This window comes from Lepisosteus platostomus, chromosome 2 (genome assembly GCF_059453375.1).
Source record: "Lepisosteus platostomus isolate fLepPlt1 chromosome 2, fLepPlt1.hap1, whole genome shotgun sequence".
NCBI classification, from domain to species: domain Eukaryota; kingdom Metazoa; phylum Chordata; class Actinopteri; order Semionotiformes; family Lepisosteidae; genus Lepisosteus; species Lepisosteus platostomus.
Window position 1 is genome coordinate 80292963 of NC_142612.1, and position 23057 is coordinate 80316019.

The 23057-nt window shown below is 44.3% G+C and overlaps 1 protein-coding gene across 10 annotated transcripts in view; it reads right to left on the reverse strand.

Moving 5' to 3' along the window:
* The window catches only part of mcf2l2 (MCF.2 cell line derived transforming sequence-like 2), a 77218-nt gene extending 59544 nt beyond the window's left edge, over positions 1 to 17674 (reverse strand). For 4 of the 10 annotated variants that reach the window (XM_088621900.1, XM_088621919.1, XM_088621955.1 and 1 more), the window contains exon 1: positions 4853 to 5358. In XM_088621900.1, the coding sequence (XP_088478026.1) occupies positions 4853 to 4982 (130 nt within the window). In that variant the 5' untranslated portion in view covers positions 4983 to 5358. Of the gene's footprint in view, positions 1 to 129; positions 641 to 4852; positions 5359 to 6017; positions 6322 to 17069 lie in introns of those variants that run through there. The other 6 variants (XM_088621963.1, XM_088621947.1, XM_088621909.1 and 3 more) reach the window with 5 other exon arrangements.
* Positions 17675 to 23057: the final 5383 nt, after the last annotated feature.

The following is a 23057-nucleotide window of genomic DNA, read 5'->3' on the forward strand; positions in this document are numbered from 1 at the left end:
CACTACAGTATTTATCTCTCTGTGCTGAGTCTGAACACAACATGAAAGCCAGAGTTAAAAAGAGTCAAAAACCTGGCAGCCTTTGTCCATAAATTATGAACGCAGTCTCATAACCAACGAAACACTCACCTATGAGTGGTCTATTTCGCTTCATCATTGTGACAGTGAAGAAAGGCAGGATGCCACCAAAAAAATGAATTAAACATTCCCAAAAAACAGTAACAAAGAGTGTCTGGCCAGTTTTGAGTCCGCTACCATTTTTTTTACTCCTCGGCTTTCTAAACACACCAGCTGTGAATGAGCCTGGACGAGAAGCACATTTTTTGTGGGAAGAAACGTCTTCTGTAATTTTTTCCAGCCTAACAGCTCCTCCAACTGTAGGACCCTGCTCTCTGACACAATCTTTCACGGCTCAGTGTAAATAAGACAGAGCAGACCTATCACAGGAGAGAGAGGAGAAGGAATCCATTAATAGCATTTGTTTTACAAGTTCCCTGTTTCCTCACTGTTTGCCTTCTGTCCCAGAAAGAAATCTGCTTGCTGGATCTCATGGGCTGACATGTGAGCCTCGGTCTGTGTGCTTTCTCCCTTGAACATTCCTTCAAATTAAAATCATGTGCAACAGTCTCCCGCTGCAGAGCCGGGACTCCCTGTGTGAATTGGGGAAAAAAAAAAGTGAAGTTTTCCCCAAGCCTGGGGCCCCCTGCGATGGTGAGGGGGTTTGTTTATTCTATAACAAGGTATTGTTTGACTGTCCAGTTTCCTCCAGCTGGGAGTGTCTGAGACCAGGTCTTTTCAACTGTCAGTGTGTTTTTCAGTAAAGGGAAACTGTGTACTGTGTGTAAAACAGCTCGATGATAAAGTGCTTCTGCCAGGCAGTCTCATAAAGAGTTCATATACAGCATGTTGTCCTCCATGCAAGGGCTGTGCAACAGCAGAGTTCCTCTCCATTTCTTTCCAGCTAAATTATTTTTGCAAAAGCTGCTGAGGTTGGCAAGAACAAGGTTCAAAATCCATTTCTGAGGTTTCGCTTCAGAAACGCCAGGGCAGACAGAAAGAAAAGCGCCTAGCCTGCAGCAGTCGCAGGGAGACGTGATAATTATTAGCCTCTCGTACTGTATGCACAGTGCACGGTACTGATACTGCTGAAAAGCACAGCCCATGAGGTGATCCAGACTCTCCTTGGATTCAAATCCAGTTTTTTATGACATCAACAGCTGGAGTTTAAATAGTGAGCAACCATGTCCTAAAGTTTCCTTTTCCACTTCTTTACACAAGCCGGAGAGTTTCAATCTAATTTCCTTCTTTAAATTTTCTGCCCCACTCTTCACTGCTAAAGAACAACCACATTTCCTATCCCTCTATCTAGTGCAGCCACTGACACTACAGCATGGACTTACAGCAACACCGGTACATTAGTGGATTTCCCATCATCACAATTGCCATTAGTGCATTACACACAAGCCAGAATGACACTGTAGGCTAACTGCTCACGGCTCAGTAACAGTCGATGTCTCAAGCTCTGCGCCAGTGTGGCGCTGATTGATTCGGTGACTTCACATAATCACTCAGAGAGAGGCGTGCCACAGAACTGTATCTACTCCTAGAGAGGAACTCTGAAGGCTGCTCAGCGCTTGTGCTGCAGTAGAGATAGTTGAGACCCCAGCAGCCTCTAGATACCGAAAGGAATCAGCATCAGGGAGTTCACATGGTCTCTAACAGCCCAGCGGAGCGATGCCTCAGGACAGATCAGGGTTTTTAGAAGCCTTGCAAAGTTGTGGGTGGAGCAGCACAGGAGACACAACTACACTTATCCAGCAATCTGAAAAGGCAAATTATAGCAAATGTGGGCAGCAAACATTTCTGTATCAAACTGTCACTGCCTTGTGTGTTTCAGAGCAGGTGCAGAAGGCATTCCCAGTGTTTGAAGTTGGCATCGAATGTACTAACAAGTACTATCAGCACAGCATCAGCTGACACATTTCCCAGCAGCCACCTCCCAAACAAAACACCTCCCATTTGCCAGCGTTTTCCAAGCGTCCTGCAGTGTTCATTCGAAACGGGGATTATTAGAATTAGTCTGGACAGCTGCCAGCCAGTCTGCCCTTGTAGTGTATACAGCACATAGCACACAACCGCAGGATAAGGACTCTAACCTTCAGCAGTGCTGGACCCATAATCCCTACAGAAATCTCTACTACAGTCGCCTTTCTTCTCTTTTACAGGCACTGCTGAGGGTTTTTCAAAACCTTTATTATTGTATCACATACAGGTTGTCTACCCCGTTTTCATTGTTTTGACATTTATATTACAATTTACTATATTATGTCATCACAGGATGTCCAGAGTCTAAAGTCTCTGTTCACATCATAATAGCATTTCTTCTGTGTCTTCTTCTCACAGGGAAGGTACAGTGTTCCTGTCTGAGGGCTGAGCTGGGTCTGGAGGAGCACAGAGGGCCTGCACTGTCCTGCTTTACAGCCTCCAGAGAGCCAACGGCTCACATACGACTCAGAGAGCCTGGTGCTCACATACCAGCAAAAAGCAATAAACAATTCAATTGAAACCATGCGCTGGTCTTTCTTTATTTTGCTCAGGCTGTTTCATTAGAGGAGCCAGCTTCACCTGGTCCCCCTGAGCGCTTGAACACATGGAACAGCTGAGCGCAGTAAATCTCGGCGCCCGGTCGGGCTTCAGGCAGAGGGAGGCGAGGCTCAACACAGCGGCCCTCTTCAGGAGCTCCTCTCCTCCAGGCTTCTCTGTCTCTGGAAGACTTCAGTGTCTCCCACACCTCTGTGCTCTCACCCCTGACCATGATCCAGGGTTACACTGCGTCCCTACGGACGTGCTGAGAATTTATCAAAGATTCTTTGTGGAGCTGTCCTACCTCTCCCTGCCCCTTTACCACCTCCCCTCAACTTCTAAACCCATCCAAAACTTGTGTCACTCTGAGCAGGGGCCCTGTTTCCACAGACAAGAGAACAGAGTTGCCAGGTACCAGAAAGCACTGAGCAACACTAGAGGGGTTAAGAAACACCAGGGCCTGAAACAGGAAACCCTCAGTAGGAAGTTCTCAGCTCAAGCCATCACCTAGTGGAAGCTGTGCTTCAGTCTGCTTGGTCACAGATTTATCTGGAATTAAATGTAGTGGAAAATCTGACCCAAATTCCAAGGAACAAGCAGAAACCCAGGGAGAGCAAAGTTCCGCAACCATGTCAAACAGATTAGAAAATGTCTTTATATCTTTTATTCCTACGTCACACTGAGCACAGGACAAACAGGGAACTGTAATTATTATCATTGCGCAAACAAATCACTGCTCCGTGAAATCATGGTTAAATGCAGCACGTTCCTTGAAAGAACAGAAAGGTCTTCAGGAGGGGCCTATGGTGTCTGTGCTGCCTGTGCTCTCAGCACCTCTAAGGCCTCCTGAGAACAGATCTGCCTTTGAAGTCACAGCCCAGGTCAGTCTGAGATACTGAACACCTCTGCAATACTAACTAAGGAGATCCTGTACACAACAAGCATTTAGTGTCATGTACATAAGGTGTCAGAAAAAAACAGTCTAATGTCTTTGCAAGATATCAATTGTTTTATTCAGGATAAAAGGAGTTGGTACTGGGGAAAATGTATTTTGCACTAAATCTTGTTAATTTTAGTTAGTAAAAGTAGCATCTAATCTTAACAAGGAACATAAAAGGTGACAAAGAGGACAATAAAAACCTGACCACAGCAAATTCGGGAAAATGCTTATATTTATACTTAGAAATGTCTCAATTAACATTCCATGAACACTTTACTAATCATTTCTCATAAAATTATTATACTGGGGTAAAGGTGAAATAATTCTAATATCATAATATATTATCATGTGAACCTGCGAAATATATCTTGTACCACCAATAAGCAATGTCCCAACTTTAACTTAACTGCATGGTGGTGCGTGTAAAACCAAGAACAGAAGGCACTCTGGGTAAAGGTACCCTTTGGGCAGTGGGAGTCTGGAACAAGCTACCCAACTACAGCATGTTGCTGAAGCTGATAATCTGTCTACTTATAAGAAAAGGCTGATGAGATCATTGAATCAATTAGCTACAAACTACCAAGCAGGCTATGTAGACCAAATAGCTTCCTTTCGTTTGCAGACTTTCCTATATTGTTATATCTGCTTTCACTTTGGAAAATACCGTTTCCTGAGTTTTTAGATGTAAGCACAAATTATTAACATTTCCATGATAGGGCTGTTTTTGTTATTTTTGTCTGTAACAAATCAAACACAATATTTAAAAATGTTGAAAGACAATGCGATGAATTAGACTGAATCACACAGTGTAATCTAATTTATATTCAGCAAGTTTAAGACATCTCTAATTTTAGAAACAAAATCACAAGCCGTACAGTAGATACTTAAACCTTGGAATAGGATTAAATATATTTGAAAGACTGCATATCTCAAAGTAAGATCTTGTTTAAATTAATGTACATAATACTGAGTTTCAAATAATGTGATTTTAAGGTTTTCTTTTCCCTTTCTTGAAGAGAGCATGTTGTTACACTACAAAATACAAAAATTCTTAATGGACTGCCTTATATATTAATAATTACAGTCTAGGCTTTGTCATGATTCTGGTCGCTACCTGATCACAAGCACTGCACTGCTTTACCTGCACAGCTCACAAAAATCACCTGCCTGACCTGGAATGGAGCAGATCTGCTCAGGTCTGGAAGAGCATGATGTCAGTAACCAGAAGCACAGGAATGTGGCAAAGGACAGCAGAAGACATCCATTCAGGTGGAGGTCTCTATCTGAGGACCAGCTCTCACAAAGCACACAGAGCGCCGAGGCGCTTACTTGCGGCCGCAGAGCCCTCGGTGTCCAGGCACAACCCCAGGAAGTGGTGGTAGCTCTCCATCTCCGCAGCCGAGATGTGCACCACTGTGGTGGGCCCGCCCGCCGAGCGACTGGGAGACCGCCCTTCCATTGTGTACCATCCATACGCACCGCTGTCAGCGCTGACCGACTGCAGCTCTTCCTCTGGCTTAATTTCCACCTAAGTGCGCCCAAGGTCAGCTGTGTGCAGGGAGAGCTCCAAAGCTGCAGTGATTGGTGCTCCGCAGTCCCAGGTTAATTCAATTACTCCCTTGCTCCAGCTGTCCCGTGCCCATTCCACTTCCCTGTACCCTGCCACACAGCGTTTGAGATTCACAGGTCCTGATCACTTCTCCATCACCGGCTCTCGCGTGTGTATTTTGAGCGCTATGGCCCCACACTGTCCGGCCTCCTGCTCCCTCTCCTCTACCTCAAACAGCCAGCAAGAGGACCAACTCAGGAGCTGGGACTGTCCCTCGTGGACTGACCGAGCAGATTCACAGCATGAACATCTCACAGGAAAATACACCAAAGAAACTGTTTTGTAAACAAAAGTTGTTTTGGTTGTAACATCAGAGAGCAATACAGCATAGTATTTTTCTTCTAATAATCCTATGAATTAGTTGATTTTAGTCTCTACGTTCTTGTATAATTAGACAATTGATCATATAAATATTGACATAAGGGTATTTTTGTTGTGTATGACAAAGCTTATACAGGGAATGACTTCCCTTTCGGTCACGTTGCAAGTCAGCTTCTGAACTGTGATTAAGAACAAATATCTCCTTATGCAAGACATCAGCTGAGGACGCCTGACTGCACCCCAACCGACCAGCAAGATGCTCTTATCTTTTTAGTCAACCACAGCATCTTACGAACAGCAGCAGCTCTGAAATGGTCTCGCTTTTATTCAAAACGGATCAAGAATATTTTAGAATCCAGAATATATCCGGCTGTGCCCTGGGATGGACGGGTGCCCTGCCCAGGGGGAGCCCAGGATAGACCCGCGACCCTGGACTGGAGGAAGTGGTTAGGAAACGGGTGGATGGATACAGCCGTCTGTGCTGGCCGATATTTTCACAACCTCACAATCATCCTTTCGAGTGAAAACCGAAGCCTCGGCATAACGATGTAGATGCATACTCACACATCACGGAGCCCATGCTGGCCGCTCTTCAGTGCGATTTCTTGACAGAGGGGTCTCCAGCTGCTGCCTGGCCTGCCGGCTCTCACGCCTGTGTGTGTCTATTTAGAGCTCAGGCCGGGATTCCATTCAAAGCTACTGGACCAGTTCAGCAGACGGCCAGGTTTCCTACAAAGGTCCTGAACAATACTGGAAGCCAGGCTTCCTCTTCCTCTCCCACCCAGGGCGGCCTTCATTATTGTAGCACACAACAGCCCTGAGTCACAGATTGTTTTCACGCAGCGAAACGTTTTGTCCAGTCCAATACAAATGCTACTGTACTCCCAAAATCGAAACGCTCCTGGAACTCAGCAAACATCGAAAGAGCAGTCAAAATAAATTACTGTGCCTTTGGACACTGCTTAGGGATGATTTAGAACATATTCAAATCTTAAAATCAATTAATACTTTTAAACTCCCAGAATAACACTTGCAAAGGCGGTGGAGAAGTCTGAGCCATACCCAGCAGAAAATACGATTCTCATTTTTAGTGTTATTATTTCATGTTTCTAGGTGTTTAGCATGCAAGCAATATAAAGATTTTACTTACTGAACCAAGAAAGACACAATAAGAAAAGTGATACAAAAATCAAAATAATACAATTCTAACCTAAATGTTCAGATTGTTCCGGGACCTATGGTAGATTTGCTGGTTGTTTTCAAAACTCTTCAGCAGACTGGAACAGCCTTTATCTACACTAAATGCTTGAACTATCATGAAAAGCTTATTCGCCTGTTTTTACTTAAATTCATATCTGAGATCAAAAGCATTCCGCCAGCAACATGGCGTGGCTACAGCAGGGCCAGTCTCCTTCACGTGTCCAAAGCTCGTCGTCTCCTTTGCCCTCTTTAAAGTGCACAAGGTGGCCCAGAGGGTCTCCTATAGTATGTCTCATTTTCTTGGGTTCCTCCGTCTCCAGGCCTGCTCTGCCCTTGTCCGAACGTGACGCCAGTCACGAGCCACGCCCGCTGGGAGATTCCCGATTCCGAGCTCGCCCGCTCAGACCGGAGATCTGGAGATCAGGCCAGTCCTTCACTCCATTCCTGGTGCTTGCGGGGGCCACAGCAGGGAAGACTGACAGCAGGTCTGTGCCTCCGTCTTGGTTTCTACTTCCCCTTTTGCATTTTCCCCTTTAGCCCTGCGATGGACTGGCGCCCCGCCCAGGGTGCACCCTGCCTTGCGCTCGTTGCCTCCAGCTTCCCGCCACACCGTATGGCATAGAGCGTCTTGGCGCATGACATGACATGACATGACATTTCCCCTTGATTCAGTCAGTTGCCGTTTATTTTGCATTGGAAGTGCCCACTGCCTGCCGGCATGGACAAAGTATTTCTTTAATTGGTAAAAGCTGAATATTTCTTTGAAACGTCACAAGTGTCCAGAGCCTTTCTGCTGCGCGTACGGCTGAGGTTCGTACCTGGGCCCCTGTGTCCTGAGGCAGGAGGCAGAGGGTCTCGCCCAGACTGCATCAGTAAAGATCAGGATTACAGCGTCGCCAGTCATCTGTTCCTTGTTTCACATCACAATTCCCACAGATACAGTAGAAAACAAGTCCTTACCGACCAGGCAGCAGCTGTGAGCCACATTTTTAGCCTAATCTCTGTCAGGGTTCACACTCCTCATACAAACCATATGCTGTGCTGCACAATCTCATTACCTTATCGGCACAAGGAGGCCTGAGCTGCCGGGTAGCTCTGCTCGTCACCTTCACCTGGGAAAGGCAGCTGACTTCAGGCACCATCACCACAACAGTACTTTGCAAGTAAATCAAGAATCACAGCTCTTTGCATATAAACCTCAGTAACATATCATTTTATATTTCTGTTGTGAAAATCCTAAATTAAACCGTGCTCTTTCAGTATCCCTGCATACAAATAAAATTCACTGAGGCACAGAGAATACATGGCTGAAAAAAATATCTGAAAGGGAGAATATCAAAATTGTCCCACAAACAGGAAGAGCTCACTTAGAACGCTGTGTTCCATTGATCACATCATGCCATGAACAGGAGATGGAGTGAATAATTTCTGGTCCCACAGATAGGTCCCACAAACACAGACTGGCCGAAGGAACTGAGCCTTTTTAGTTTCTGACACTGTGGATTGCAAGCAGATTGTATTCCTGAGCAGACGGTGAAGCCTGGATCAAACAGACAGCACTCAAGGCCAGGAGGGTCTCTGAGCCGGATGTCCTTCTGAGCTCCTAATTACTCATTTCTGGCTTTCAGACTGACAGCTCCTCTCTGTAGCTGTCAGCCAGACAAAGACGGGGCAAGGAGGCGAAACACCACAAAAACACAGCTGAGAAAAGCAGGAGAAACAGAATGAAGACAGCTCGCAGGGAGGTATTGGGGTGGCTCAGGGAACAGGGGGTGATGAGCAGAAATGTCACAAAATTCCAGCGGTAAGCAACACTTCTCCTCACTGCCACATTAAAATCGTGACAGTTGCTTCTTTATTTTCTATCATGGGTATTAAAATCCCCAGCAAAAGCTGTGGGTAGCTCTGCCAGTCTCTCCACACTGGAGGGCCGGACAGTGTTGGATACCATAAGCAAGGGGGGACGATTTCCGACAAGACAGCCAAGAGTAATTTCAGCCAGCTGGTGAGAACAGCCTCTCAGGAGCTGCCCTAGCACTCGCTAGACTTTACCTGCGTCTTAATGGAGCTCTATTAAAACATAATGTACAGGAGTGCTGCTAGTGCCTATGAAGAGCGCTCTGAATGCAGAGACATTTTACAGCAAATGTCATTGGCAATGATTTTACAGCAGTCAGAGTTACTTTTCCTAAGTAGTCGTTTACGCAGTGATAAACAGGTGAGCAGCGGTGATAAAATATCCAAGACCTGTCATGAAGGGAATAAGATAAATCCTGGCCAGCCTTGTCTTAGCGCATTTACTTTGTAAACAAGGAGGTGCAGCTGCATAGAGGATTGGCTCATGTTGTTTCAAAAGCAGGCTGCATTTCTGAATTTCTATAATTATAAGGTTCATAATGAACATTTAAAGCCATACGGAGAGGTTTCATGCCTTCTATCCTTTGGAAGAGTTACTGAGCTGATAAAGATGCAAAAAGTCCATACTATTACAGTGAAGAAATTCATTAAAATGCTAATTTGTTTTATTAAACTATTTTAATTACCAAATAGGTTTATACCGTAGAAGTTGAGCAATTTCCTGAGTGAGATAAGGGTGTATAATGGTAATAAATATAATGCAAGGAAGATTCTAAAATTGTGGATCATTACTGGTGTTTTGTCAGTAACCGTATGTCTTCTCTTTCTTTTTCATAACATAAACACTTATTAGGGGAACAGTGCCGTTCCATCTGTCACTGAAGCAGTTCTTTAGTGGTGCTTAATGTCTACAGTCAGTGACATACAACACATTAACCCCGAGCACAGTCATTAACCAATCATACTGTTAAGGCAAATGCAAACAATACTCTAACAGGTCTTAACATGTGGCATATAGCCCCGATCTGGACAAAGAAAACATCGATCTCTCCTCCTACATTTGCTCAGACTGTGCAACAATAATCCTTGAGACTTCTTTTCTGCGTAAATCATTAATTAAAATGTGCACCCATCAAAAATTAAGATTTAGTGAAGGCTGCACTTACTGTAATATGAAAACACCTAAACAATAATGTTTTTCTCCTAAGGTGATCAAAAGACCTTTAGAGTAATGTTTATTTCCTGAAACACCATACCAGGACAGACATCAATGTCTGTTTGAAAGATCAACATGCCCTCAAACGTTCAGTCAGCTGAGAGCTCTGAGTCATTGGACACAGAGCAGTGATCTTACTGCAGGTGCTGAGCTAGCAGGTACGAGGAGCTGTCACTGGGGAAATGGAAGGCTTTTTCCACAGTGAACAGACAGAGGATGCACAGTGAGGCTCCTTCCACCTCTTCTAACTGGACACAACATAAACTCGTGTCACTGCAATGGCTCTAGCTGAGAGTGACGAGTGTTTAGTAACTTCCTTCTCCGCAGTGCCAGAAGCCATGTGCCAGTCTTCTTGTCTATGGGGTCTGGCACATGTATGTGTGGTGAAGGCCAGGGTTTAGAGACTCCTGAGAGAGCAGGTGGTATCAGGGGACTTACACCTCCATGCAAATCAAAGCACAGCAGTTTCTAAACACATTGATCTGATGTCACAGAGGGACACAACCTCAAAACTGTCTTTGCACCTTGAGTAGTGGAATAACAATTACAGCAGACTCAGCCCTTTTCCCTGCAGTGCACAAACTTTCCAGATAATTTTACACCCTTTTTGTCATAGCTTTTAAAAAAGAAATGGTACACTTGCATTAGTACATTTAGTAGGAAAATACCACTGCAAACCAAATAAAATTAGCATGTTTTATTCCCAGTACCCAATGTTAAAAAAACTGTGCTTCGTTACTAGAAACACTTAAAATCAATTCTTACTATTCTGTGTCTCCAACACTTTTTTCCAACAAACAACCACCAAAACACATACAATTGGAATGCAGAGCATGACCTTTTCTGAATTTACAAGCCAGGCACTGAGACTGCTTAGAGAAAAATTGAAAGAGAAATCAATAGAAGATTACTAAAGGGGATAGTTAGCCAGAAGTCAATGTGATACATTTTTTAAAGAGCACACTACAGAGGATCATCAGGAAAGGAATGCATCACTCCAAGCAAGCGCTGGGTTGCAATTTTCAACTGAAAACATTCTTTTGCAGGAGTGTATCAACTGGAGCTCCAGCTAAGAAGCCAGAAGAATAGTCGTCGCGGGATGTATACTCCCTGGCCTGCGAGGATGTCAGTGGCACACAGAACATTTCTTAACCCTCCCAGCCACCTCTGGCCTCTGCGCAAAGTCACTGCTGGAGATATGTGCTCTGGTGCCCCACAGTAAAGGTAGTGCAGGACAAGCAGTCGGAAGGCTGGCAATGACAGGGAGACAGCTGGCCAGGCTTGCTCATCTGGCTGCCAGTTGCTTACTGGCTCCTGCCCCTCGTCCAGCTGTTTCCTGAAGGATCGACAGCAGGACAGCACTCCAGACCTGAACGACCCGGTGTGACACTCCCGAAAACAGCAAAGCACAGCAACACTGATAATGGCACTGGGAAGCGCGCTCAGGCAAGGCTGTGAGAAACCACGGCAGGGCTCCAGCTCCGGGGTGTTGAGCTTTATGTGGGCTGGCTCTTCAGAGCGTCTGACTGAGGATCGGGGCTGATTCATGGACTCGCGTGGCGCCCGGCACTGCCTGCGTGTCTGGACTCGAAATGCCCAGCTTGCCTCTGGTCCAGCTGCCTCACACGCCAGCCTAGCCTGTCTCCAGGCTGTGCCGCTGTGTGAGGGAAGGCCGCGGGTTAATGCTCTGAATCGCCTTGCTCAATTCTGACCACAAAGCACGGCAGCGAAGTAGGTTGTTTGAACCCTGATTGAGACCATAATGGTGGTTTCTCATCTTCAGCAAGTGAAAAGACTATTGTTCCCTGGTTCCTGAAGTAGGAGGGAGACAATAGACTGAGAAGAATGTGCAAAGCAAATAGGAAGCTGGAAATGTATGTTTGAACTATTTTTTTAAATGAAGTACATAAAATGTATAAATAGGTGCATCCGTTTTCAGTAACTGCTTTGGGAGGAAACTAGAATCCTGCAGGCATGTGGGGAGCATGCAAACTCCACACAGCATGATCTCCAAGCTGAGCTCAAACTGGGGATCTGGAGTTGTGAGGGCTGTCACAGTGCAGGCTTGTATAAATCAGGGTTTATATTCACTGGCCTTCAGCGCAAAAGAGCTGGAGCAAACAGGACGGACAGATACAATAGGAGAACTGGTGCAAATGAAGATGACATCATTGAAAACACATCCGGCAAACTTCTGAACTGCAGAAATGCCCATGTGAAGCACTCTTTGTGCTCAGCAGAACCAGGAGCAAAAACTGTTTCCTACAGTTGTTGTTGGTCTCAGATGAATATGGTCCAAAACCAGGTTTAATTACTGTATGTATGGGGAAACACGCACTGAGGAAAACAAGCACACGTGTTTAAACTGTTTCAGATGACGAAAACAACTGCAGGAATTCCAGAAAAAGAACAAGATGGGAGGGAGAATTCCATGCTTCCTATGTCTGCTCTCTTCTAAATTCCAGAAGTGGTCTGAGCTATTTTCAGGTCTGCATCTTCCATCCTCCCAATCGCTGCAAATGGGGTTTCACTTAACACACACAGTCTGTCACATGAGGGCTTTAACGAACACTATTGCCCTCTGTTGGCTAAGAAAGGGAGACTCTAAATTCTGAACTGTAAAATGCCTTAAATACAGTATAGCCATCCATCCATTTTCTAACCATTTCTGCCCATTCAGGATTGTGGAGGAGCCCAAGCCTATCCCAGTAAGCAATAGGCACAAGGCAGGGTACACCCTGGACAGGACGCCAGTCCATCACAGGGCACACACACATGGTCACACCAGAGCCGGTTTTCCCAGAGGCCAGTGAAACTACCTGTAAGTTTTTGGACTGTGGGAGGAAACCGGAGCACTAGGAAACCAATGTGAACATTGGAAGAACATGCAAACTCCACACAGACAGATCCCCAGGAACTGTGCCAATGTACTGCCACTTTCTATATATATTTTTAATTCACTAATGAATTGAGAAAATTCAATATTTATATATTTTATTTTTTTCCATGAAAGGAGATTAATCATGCTTTAAAGTTTGCACTGTACTGGAGAAATAATTAAAGTCAAGAAGCTACCTTTCATTTTACTGGAAAGTGTTAATATTCAGCTTTTTCAGATGCAAAAATATTCACACTTTTTGTAGAAATGTAAAGTAGAATTAAAACAACCACTCCGACATTAGAAGACATGATAAATCAAAGTGTAATTCTGCATCACAAATTGTAGTTTTAGGATCATTGCTTTTATTCTGCTATGGCCAGTAATAATTTAACTTGAACAGTAAAATCATGCATCACTATCAAGTCTCCAGTTTCTTATTTGACAGATAGAATTTCTAAGAATTTTTAAAGTTCATAACGTATCACTTTGGACAAATTGTTTTAGTGTCGGGTACAAGGATTTCCAAAAGCTAATTAAACCAGTAATGGAAAACATAAATCCAATTTTCTTCAATCTACAGCAAAATATAAAACAATATAACTATATAGAAAATGTAATTTATATATGAATGAATTTGTATGAAAGTTACAAATATTTTAATGCTAATATTCAGAAGGAAAAAAGGTTGCAGAGCATGGAAATGTATTGCAGTCACAAAGAATGGGGCCTTAATGCCCAAGCAAGTAATAGTTCCAAGTAATTAAAACACAGCTTGGAATAATAAGAAATGGTTATGGTTTTATTAGACCTTTTCTGCATGACCCCTTCCAATTCTGTTTCCACATCCTGGACAGCCCTGGAGCAAAATGTGCCACAAGAGGAAGACTTTCAAACAGACACTCCAGCAATTTATTCTTGGCAGGTATTTAACTTGTACTTGAGATATTTAGCCATTTGTACACCTTTTCATCCTGCCTTATACCCTGTGCCTTCTTCACTGGACTCTACAGGATCCCCTGGTGCTGGATGCTGTATTTTCCCTTGATGTTCAGGCATCACTGGGACTCTGCTGGAAGTGGCCTGATTGTGGGAAAGCTATTAACTCAATGAAGGATGGGAAAATGACTCACTCAATTGGAAAGAGCTGCAGTTTCTCTATATTATATTTAGCTGCAACTGGAAACAGGACATGGAAAGGATAAACCAATAGTTTTTTTTTCCTCATAGTTTATTTATAATCTGTACACTTTTCATTTTAGGACACATTCCAGGTGCTTCAGAACTCAGTATATGCTGCATTATATTAAACTGAAATATTCATGAGAGATGGAACCTTTTAACCTTCTAAGGATAAATGAAAACTAAAAACCCAAAGAGCATCTGATCCTGACCATTACTGTACTACTACCCACAAAATGATGGACAGCAAGAGACCAGCATATTTACACCCCAGTTCTCCTTAGCTGTGCAGTTCGATTAAGCGGGGTACTCTTTGTCTCCACCACTTCCTCTCCAAACCCTTAACTAATGACATTCTCACCGTTCAATTACTAGTGCATGTATCTCAGCATTTATATTAATAAACAGAGAATGATGTGTAAAGTATGCCCTTAGAACCAAGAACTGTCATAGTGTGTGAATTTCTTTTGTGTTTTTGCTGTATTCCAGTTCTGAGTTCTGAACAAAATGTGTCAAGAGCTACGTTACATGACATCCCTCTGTCATGTAACACAATGTACTACAGTAGATTTCCAAATTACAAAGCACATCACTGCTCAGAGAAAAATCCCTTAACACTTGGCTGAGCATTTTATCACTGCTTCACTTGGAATGTGTTGTAGGGTGCATAAAATGATTTTTATGGCACTAATCCATAAAATAATGAAAAAAGCAGCAGTTTATCCATGATTTTATTGTCAAGCACAGCACAGACCTAAAGTTTACATAGGCACACAATCTGACTGAATAACACACGAGAGAGAATGCTTCACTGAACCCCTGGATAGTATACATACGTACAGAAATCAGACTCCCATTGCGCTGCAGTTTAACCTGTTTCAGGTGCTTCATGATCTTATATAAACTATACTGGTCAGGAGGAAAGCACATACCTTTCCATCTGTCAGTCTAGCAAACACAGCTGTGCCTGACATCATCCACAGCCAATCACAGCGCAGCATGCCTGTACACTGAGAGCACCGGGGATGATTTGGTACTGGCAGTAAATGAGTCACAGTGAGAGACATGTTGCAGGTTTGAGCTGCAATAACACCCTGTCTGTCCCAGATGGTGTGTTACTCCAGAGAAATATGGCATTTCCTCTCTTGGTCCCAGCTCTTATCAGGGCATAAGCTAAATATCTACTGAGGGCTGGGGTAACTCAGGATAGCTGCAGACACACCCAGGTCTTCAACAGAAATAAGTCGTCCTAAAGAATGTAATTTGAGGACAATGGTCATTGCTGTCATACGTGCAGCCCACAGATTCTGGGCTGTCATGCACACTCTGGCTATTTTTTATGTGCAAACCCTACATTTGTGCAAAAACTCTTTTAGTCACCCTGGCTCATTAGAGGTTTGCAATCAGCCTATTCTCATTGTAAAGTGCTTTGATATGCATCTGTGGGAGCTGCTTGATTAAACGTACAGGTAGATTGCTGGTGTCTGTCCCTGACCAGATGCAGTCTCTCCCGAGACAACAGCTGCTCCCCCTGGCCGAGAGAGTGCAGACCTATCGGGCTCATGGCAGACCAGCCTCCTGCACTGTGAGGGACATTATTTATAGCAGCAGTACTCTGACTGCACACCACCCTTTTCACAGCAGAGCGCAGACTGCTCTTTACGATCCAGCAGGCCCTACGGTGAGTGTTTGAGTGCCCGTGTTTCAGGTCCGCGTGAACAGGGCTGTGAGTCACACACCTGGGGTTTGACAAGGAGAACGACAGCTGAGGGACCTTCCAGGTAAACAAGGAGCAGATGCTCACAGTCTGCATGGGAGTCAGGGAGCCTGCTGTCACCATGTCCACATGTGAACCGAGGAGCTGCAGAGGCTGCAGGAGCTGCAGGAGCTCAGGACCTCAGGAGCTGCAGGAGCTGCAGGACCTCAGGACCTCAGGACCTCAGGAGCTGCAGGAGCTGCAGGATCTCAGGGGCTGCAGGAGCTGCAGGGCTGCAAGAACTGCAGCGTCAGTGTGGCCTGATGCGCACACAGCGCACAGGCATTGGCCAGCTCTGTCTCCATGGCGACTACCGGTGTGTTCTCTCTGGGGTGGCTGCGGAGCCAGGCTGATGACATCACAGCTTCCACACTGGCACCATAATCTACTTCCTGCTCAGCTTCCTGGGTGATGTCATTTTGAAACAAGCGGACCCATATGTGACCAAAATGGACATTATAAAATGCATCCAGTGTACAAGGACTGCTCAGTTACCCAGTTGCATGATGTCAAAGTGGCAGGCCTAATTTTGTAAAATAAATATCACCCCAGAAAGGTAAAATTTCTAATAAAATATTTCGGCCCTATGACTCTTACTGAATGGGACAATCTGGCTGATGGTAAGAATATTGACAATTTAGCTGTGACAAGTAATTTCCTTAAATGTTTTCTGCACTGCTCACAGAAAACGTTTTTACCTTTGCTCTTCAGGGCGTGACAACCTCTCGCGTATATGTACGGCACCTCAGTTCATCACGGTGCACACTGATATCTTTGCAAATCGTTCCATAAAAAATAAAATTAACCGCAACATGGTTTCGTTTTCTCTCTCCAGATAACTGGGCTGTGCACAGAAACAACGATGTTGTTGGAAAAACTGCTCGTATTTTTCAGGTTGTCGACACTAAAATGACAGCAGTTTTCCCCGTAGGCAAAGAGGGGTCCCCCCAAAATGCAGATATTACACAGCTCCTTCCGTGCACAGTATTACAGTCACCCCACTTCATGTCGGCTGAGCCGTCTGCACCACTGCGCCCCGTGTTCACTGGAGAGGAAATCCAGCCTTATTTCAGCTTTTTCACCGAATCACACCTGCAATTTTATGTTCTAAATTCTAATCCTAATTAACCAGTAAGTGGTTAAATATGCCGCTCACATAACATAACAATCTGTCACTAAAGATCGTCTATGTTCCTATTTCTACATTAACGGGATAAAAATACATCCTCTCCAACACGCATCTTGATACAGAGATGAACAGGCAAACACCCAACGACAGGCATGTGAACACACGCTACCTTTGCGTACTATAACCGTTTAAATGGAAGATAAATGCGAACTCATCGGTATTTGTAAGTCTGTTAAAAATCTCTCCTGTCCTTCCCAGGTGATGGGGTGAGATCATACTGCAGCCCTGAGTCGGCATTTGTTCACTCCTCGCTCAAACACAAAGGTTTATATACTGTATATATCTCATGTACTATATACACAGATATACGCGCCCACGGGTGGAAGGATTCTTCTTACCGACATGGGTGATGACGCTGTCCAAGCGCTCCCGCAGCTCCTGAAGAGACATTTCTTCCTCTCTTAGCCAGAAGAGCATCACGGGCACAGCTCAGCATCCACGCGCGGCGCCCGGTCCACGGAGCACGCGCGCTCCGCAGCACAAAGCCCGTGCCACTCCCACTCTCAGGAGCACGCGCCGGCCGGTCCGTGGAGTCGGTGCTGGTGCTGGTCCCGGTGTGAGGAGTCGGTGCTGGTGCTGGTCCTGGTCTGCGTAGTCGGTGCTGGTGCTCGTCCCGGTATGAGGAGTCGGTGCTGGTGCTCGTCCCAGTCTGCTGACCGTGTCTCTGCCTCGGCTCTTTCTCGCGGTGGATGCGCACCGGTGTGCTGGGGGGTGTGGGGTGGGGATCTGCCTCCTGTTCTGCTCCGGTGGGATCCCCGTTCTCCCTCAGGGCTGAGTCCGGCACAGGGCGGCGAATCAGAGAGGGGCCGGCGGGTCGTTATGCAGTCTTCAATTAAAGTGAATAATTCGGAGCTGTGGGCCGCAGGGACTGGCCGGCGCCGGCTGAGCTGGGGATGCTCTGTCGCTTGGCATTAGCAGTGTGTTAATTCTCCTACAGTACCCAGCTGCCCGCTCCCCGCTGCACAAGCAATTAATAATGTTGCTCTACGCGTGCAAAGTCTCTGTTCCGATTCTGAACTGCGTTGATTTCAGTCATAACAATCATTTTATTCTTCGAAGGTCAATTCTGATTGATTTTAAATACAATTTTGAAAATAAAAGATATTATCCCTAATAAAAGTAACGCCAACCACCACAATTATTATTAGTAGTTTATCTTAAAGATAAGGGTTATCCTACTATGTAAACCCCGTAATTAAGGGAGGAATATTGTTTTACCAAACGGGAACTCTTAACACTTAAGTCTTGACTCGTTTCCTACAGCTCTTTCCTCCCTTACCTGAATGACTCGGGGATTTCAATCGTGCTGGACCGTCAGGAAAGGAAAGCGCTGCGAGATAAACCATCTGTGAGAAGCCGTTCCAGAGACTACACCTGCCCCGTATTTACAGGCACAAAGAAACCCGTCTCGCCATCTCCCCCGGGGCAGGAGCGCAGCTGGCCTGCGAGAGAGAGAGAGCCTTCGCCCTGTTTCAGATGAACCCCATCGCCCCGCAGAGATGGAGCGTCACCTTTTACAGTTCACGCAAGATGTACGTCCTTTATGAAAGAGCGCACAAATCGTGATAAGATTTACCACGGAGATCAAAACAGTTAGATTGCAGTTAATTCATATAAACACGGAAAATAAAGATATGTAACCTCATGTAAGCTTGAAGAACATTAAAAATGTATAGGATGCTATCATGCCTTTTGGTGCGCTCTTAATTTGCAGAGAAACTGGAACAGCATACGGGAATACAGCACCGGTTAGCTCGCTCCCCGGGAAACGACGGGTCATTGTGTGTTCCATTATCGATATCTCAGGCACTGATAAGCTCAATTCCTCCGCACCATTTCTAACAATACCTGAGTCCAAATCCCGAGAAAGAAGAAAAGAACTGCAAGACTAAGTTCGTAAAAAATGAAGACCTACTAGCAAATGAAACAAAATCGGAACAGTTATCAGAGTAGTGCATACAAGGTATTCAGAAACGGCAGCAATGAATATCAACTTCTTCTTATTCGTAGGGCCAAACTTGTTCTTCAAGTTTAATGAATACATCTCCACTCTCCAAAAACAAAATACAATCAGTTCGCTTATGTCTAATGAGATGAACTCCTTCACCCACTCTTATCCCTTTCCCCATCAGCCTGTGAATCTCAGGACTGAGAGTCCTCTCACTGAGGGTACCAGGAGGCCCACTGTCTGAAATGACAGGGCAGTGCTAGTAGCCATTCCGCTGCATGATCAGCAGAAACCCGCTTGTTCATGATAAGCGTCACAGCTGTGGTACCAGGAGCCTGTCCCAAAGCACAGGGTTCGAGATGGGATTATAGCAGGAGACGCACACGCAAAGACGATTAAGAACACCTGAGGGGGAAGGTGGGTACAAGCTGGAGCCCGCAGGGGAAGCACAAACAATGAAGAGCATGCACACTGCATACAGAAGGACTGCAGTTCCAGAAGAGAAAAATAAAAACCCCTTTGGATGCCTTTGCTACTCTCCTCTCCCTGCCTGTGGGAGCAAAAAAGCAGCTGTAATAATCAGTACAATCTTACCACTTGATTATCTGTAAATTATATGGCCCTTCTTAAGAGATTGCTTTCAAAATAAATACTTAACATTATGAGCCAACTGTATATTTTCTTAATTTCATACACTGGATTTACAGGTCAGGGTGTTAAAAATGTCACCTGAAATGGAATTAATGTTAAATTTAAGACTACATTTTTGTCAAATTTAATGTAATAATGTTAATGTTGCTTTATTAGCCCTATACAGTTTCTTGCATTAGGAATTTGTCTTTTCACATACCCCAGCTTGCTCTCCATGAGACACAGACACACAGACAGGGAGAGAAGCTGGGGGTCAGAGCGCAGGGTCAGCCATTGTACGGCGCCCCTGGAGCAGTTGGGGTGAAGGGCCTTGCTCAGGGGCCCAACGGAGTAGGATTCCTCTGCCAGCTGTGGGATTTGAACCGGCAACCTTCCAGCCACAGGCGCAGATCCTGAGCCCCAGAGCCACCGCTCCGCCCATTGAATATTGAATATTATCATACAGCACAACAAATCTGAATAGTTGGTTTAATAAAATACTATTTCTCCATTAATATGTGACACTCACCAGGAAAATAGGACACAGATAATCAATTTTCCTTTAATGAGTTACAGTTTCTCCCTCCCTTATCAGTTCAGCTTTCAACTTCATGTGAGATAAGACTACAGAGTAGGGCCATTTAAGGACATTTAAAAAACTCCTCAGATCGTTCAGCAAATAATATGAAGTAATTTTCCCTCTACAATCCCTGGAAACCCCTAGAAACCCTGTACTGACTTGATCAGCATATTTTCTGGTTCGAAAGATTGCCTCCATTATGGGTCAGCGAGTTTCATGCATTCTAAATCATTGTATGCATGTGCACTCAGTACATTAAATATTGAAATATGTTTCCACATCTCACTCTAATATACAGTATAACTACAAACAGTGTCACAGTGTGCAACGGTTAAATATTATTTTTTGTAATTTTTCTTTTTAACAGCAACTTTACCAGCTCCTGGTCAGATCCAAGTATTTTAAATCAGGCAGGTCACCTCCTGTAAGTGTTCTCGTATTATCTGGGTTTACAATTACAATTGTGTTCACAAGTTCTTCAGAAAATACCCAGGCATGGTTACAACCTGCTTTCAACTTGTTTCGCTCTGTTCTTGTATGAATCAAGTACAGTATGTATTTTCATTGGATGTGTATTTACGGAAGTGTAGTTAATAATTCCCTCCCTTTATTTGGAATCCCAAACCCAAATGTTATTTACATGTGGGAAGAGATCACAGTGTAGTGCAGAAGATACTTTCTCCTGCAGTGCCAAGGGATCTTCAATGGCGGAGTAGTCAGGGCCTTGGTTTAATGTGTCTGAGAAACAGCACTTCCCACTGAGGCAAACCTGAACATTGTAGGGTCCAGGGAAAAGAGCTCCACCCACTGGTTCACTAGCGCCTCTTGCAACAGCAACCTGGTTTTCCTCAGAGCTCTCGGGTCCGGCCCTTCCTGAGCTCCGGCAGATACCTGGCAGGTGTAGGCTCGAAGGTGGTGCTGTAATCGGCTCTCACATGCAGGCCAGGGTGATTGTCGAGGAGGGTTAATGAGGACAATACGTCACATTCGTAGGATGGCCGAGCATGTGTTGCCTCAGGAGATACTGGGTTGTGTGATGTGCAACCTAGTCACTGCTCATCCTAATTTATAGCAAAAACCTAGCAAACTACTAGTAGACTAGTAAACTACTGAATAATTACTGGAAATGTAAAAGGACATAATTCAAGGCACCAGTCAAATGTAATTTAAAATAGATATGCAGAGTTTTGCATAAAGAAAGTAAAAACATAAACTATATTTAAGATAGGAAAACTAAATGATTTACGAAGAAAGAATATGTTTATGCTGAAAATCTATAAATAAAAAGAAAAAATTTAAATAAACTGCTGTTGTAATAAAAATGCACAACGCATGTTATGTAATATAACATGTTTTAATAATTGTGTGCAATTTTGATCACCGTGTTGTAAAACAGATGTTGTTGTGCTGGAATCAATCCAGAGAAGATAAACCAGATACTGTATATTGACACGCCGACACGCTGAAAGGCCGGAATCTTTCTAGCTCTGAGAAGACTAGATACTGATCATAGTACTCAAAAGCCTCAAAGGCGCCAACAAAATCAAATCAGTAACCATCTTCAGAATCAACAGTGAAATACAAACCACAGGGCATATATATGGAAACGAAGGATAAGCACTCTTAAAACTGAATAAAACTAAATTTGCACAAAGAGTTGTGGGTGTCTGAAAAAATCCAGCCAGCCAGTTTGTTGAAGCTGATACCTGATTTATTTAAAGAAACTTCTGTACAAAATCCTTAGACTAATTAGCTACAAGGAACCACATGGGCTTCATGGACAAAACAGTCGCTCTCATTTTGTTTCCTAGTTCTTCAGGTCTCAAGATCTCAAACAGCTGGGCTCCTTCTCAGAGGTTATACCTCTATCTTGTTAGGTTGAAGGCCATAAACCTACAGGAGCAAATATCCAAATTAATGTCACATTTCATGTTATCTCTTACCAAATCTCTAGAAGGTGGTAGATCTAGTCTTGTTTCCACTGGGGACTTACAATTATCAAGGAGAGAGCAGTCTTATGTTGTGTTGTGTTGTGTTGTGTTGTGTTGTGTTTTGGCTATAACCTGCTGTGACACAGATCCAACTAACTTTGTTAAGATAGGTTTTGCTCAATTTAGGAATAACACTGCTTGAAACAGAAGAATTGAGGTGTTTATACATTTTATTTTATTTTACTTTGACAGCACACTGGTTATAAGTTTTACTAATCAAAAGATATATCCTGCCAGCAGACTTGTCACTGTGCAACACAACTGGCAGCCTACTGCAGCTTAGCAGGTGGGAGCCTGGCCACTACCTGGATGGGAGACAGCTGGGGAAAAACTAAGGTTGCTGCTGTAAGAGGTGTTAGTGGGGCCAGCAGGGGGAGCTCACCCTGCAGTCTGTGTGGGTCCAAATGCCCCAGTATAATGACAAGGGGAATACTGTAGCGAATTTGGTTTCCTGGGCTTGTGCCCGGGTCTCCGGCATTGCTCAACAGGAGTCTTGCTGGCTAAGCTAAAGAAGACCTTCATCAGACCGGGCGGCCAAGATCCCTCTTATGCGCAGCGCTGTATTAGTTACACTATACTGTAAAAAGGCTGGCCTTCAGATGAGACTTGAAACTGACTCCCTGTGGTCAACAAAAATCGCAGGGTGTTAGTCAAAAAGAGTAGGGGTGTTATCTGGCCACATTTCCCCCTTGTCTTTACCAATCATGGTCTCCTAATTATCCCCATCTCTGAACTGGCTTCATCCCTCTGTTCTCCTCCCCACTGAAAGCTGATGTGTGGGGAGCGGACTGGTGCTGTCAGGTGGTGGGATCCCCATCACCTGTAAAGCACGTTGAGTGGAGTATCCATAACTTAGTGTAAGCAATTTTTATTACATCTTGGTTTAGATCCGACCGCTTCTTTACATTTTAAAACGACCTCAACCAAAATAGTCACCTGACTATAAATACATAATACATAATGTAAGTAATACAATACACATTATATGTGTCATTTAAGGGTGATACTTCTGTCATTTCTGTGAAAACCAACAGTAAAAAATCTAAACCAAACACGCCGCGTTTTGTACTCTACGTTAGTTTTAGACAATTTTCTTATGCTCCGATGAACACGGAAAACTACATAATACGATGTGTCCACCATGACCATAGAGAGACAATAAAGTCGTTTTAGACGA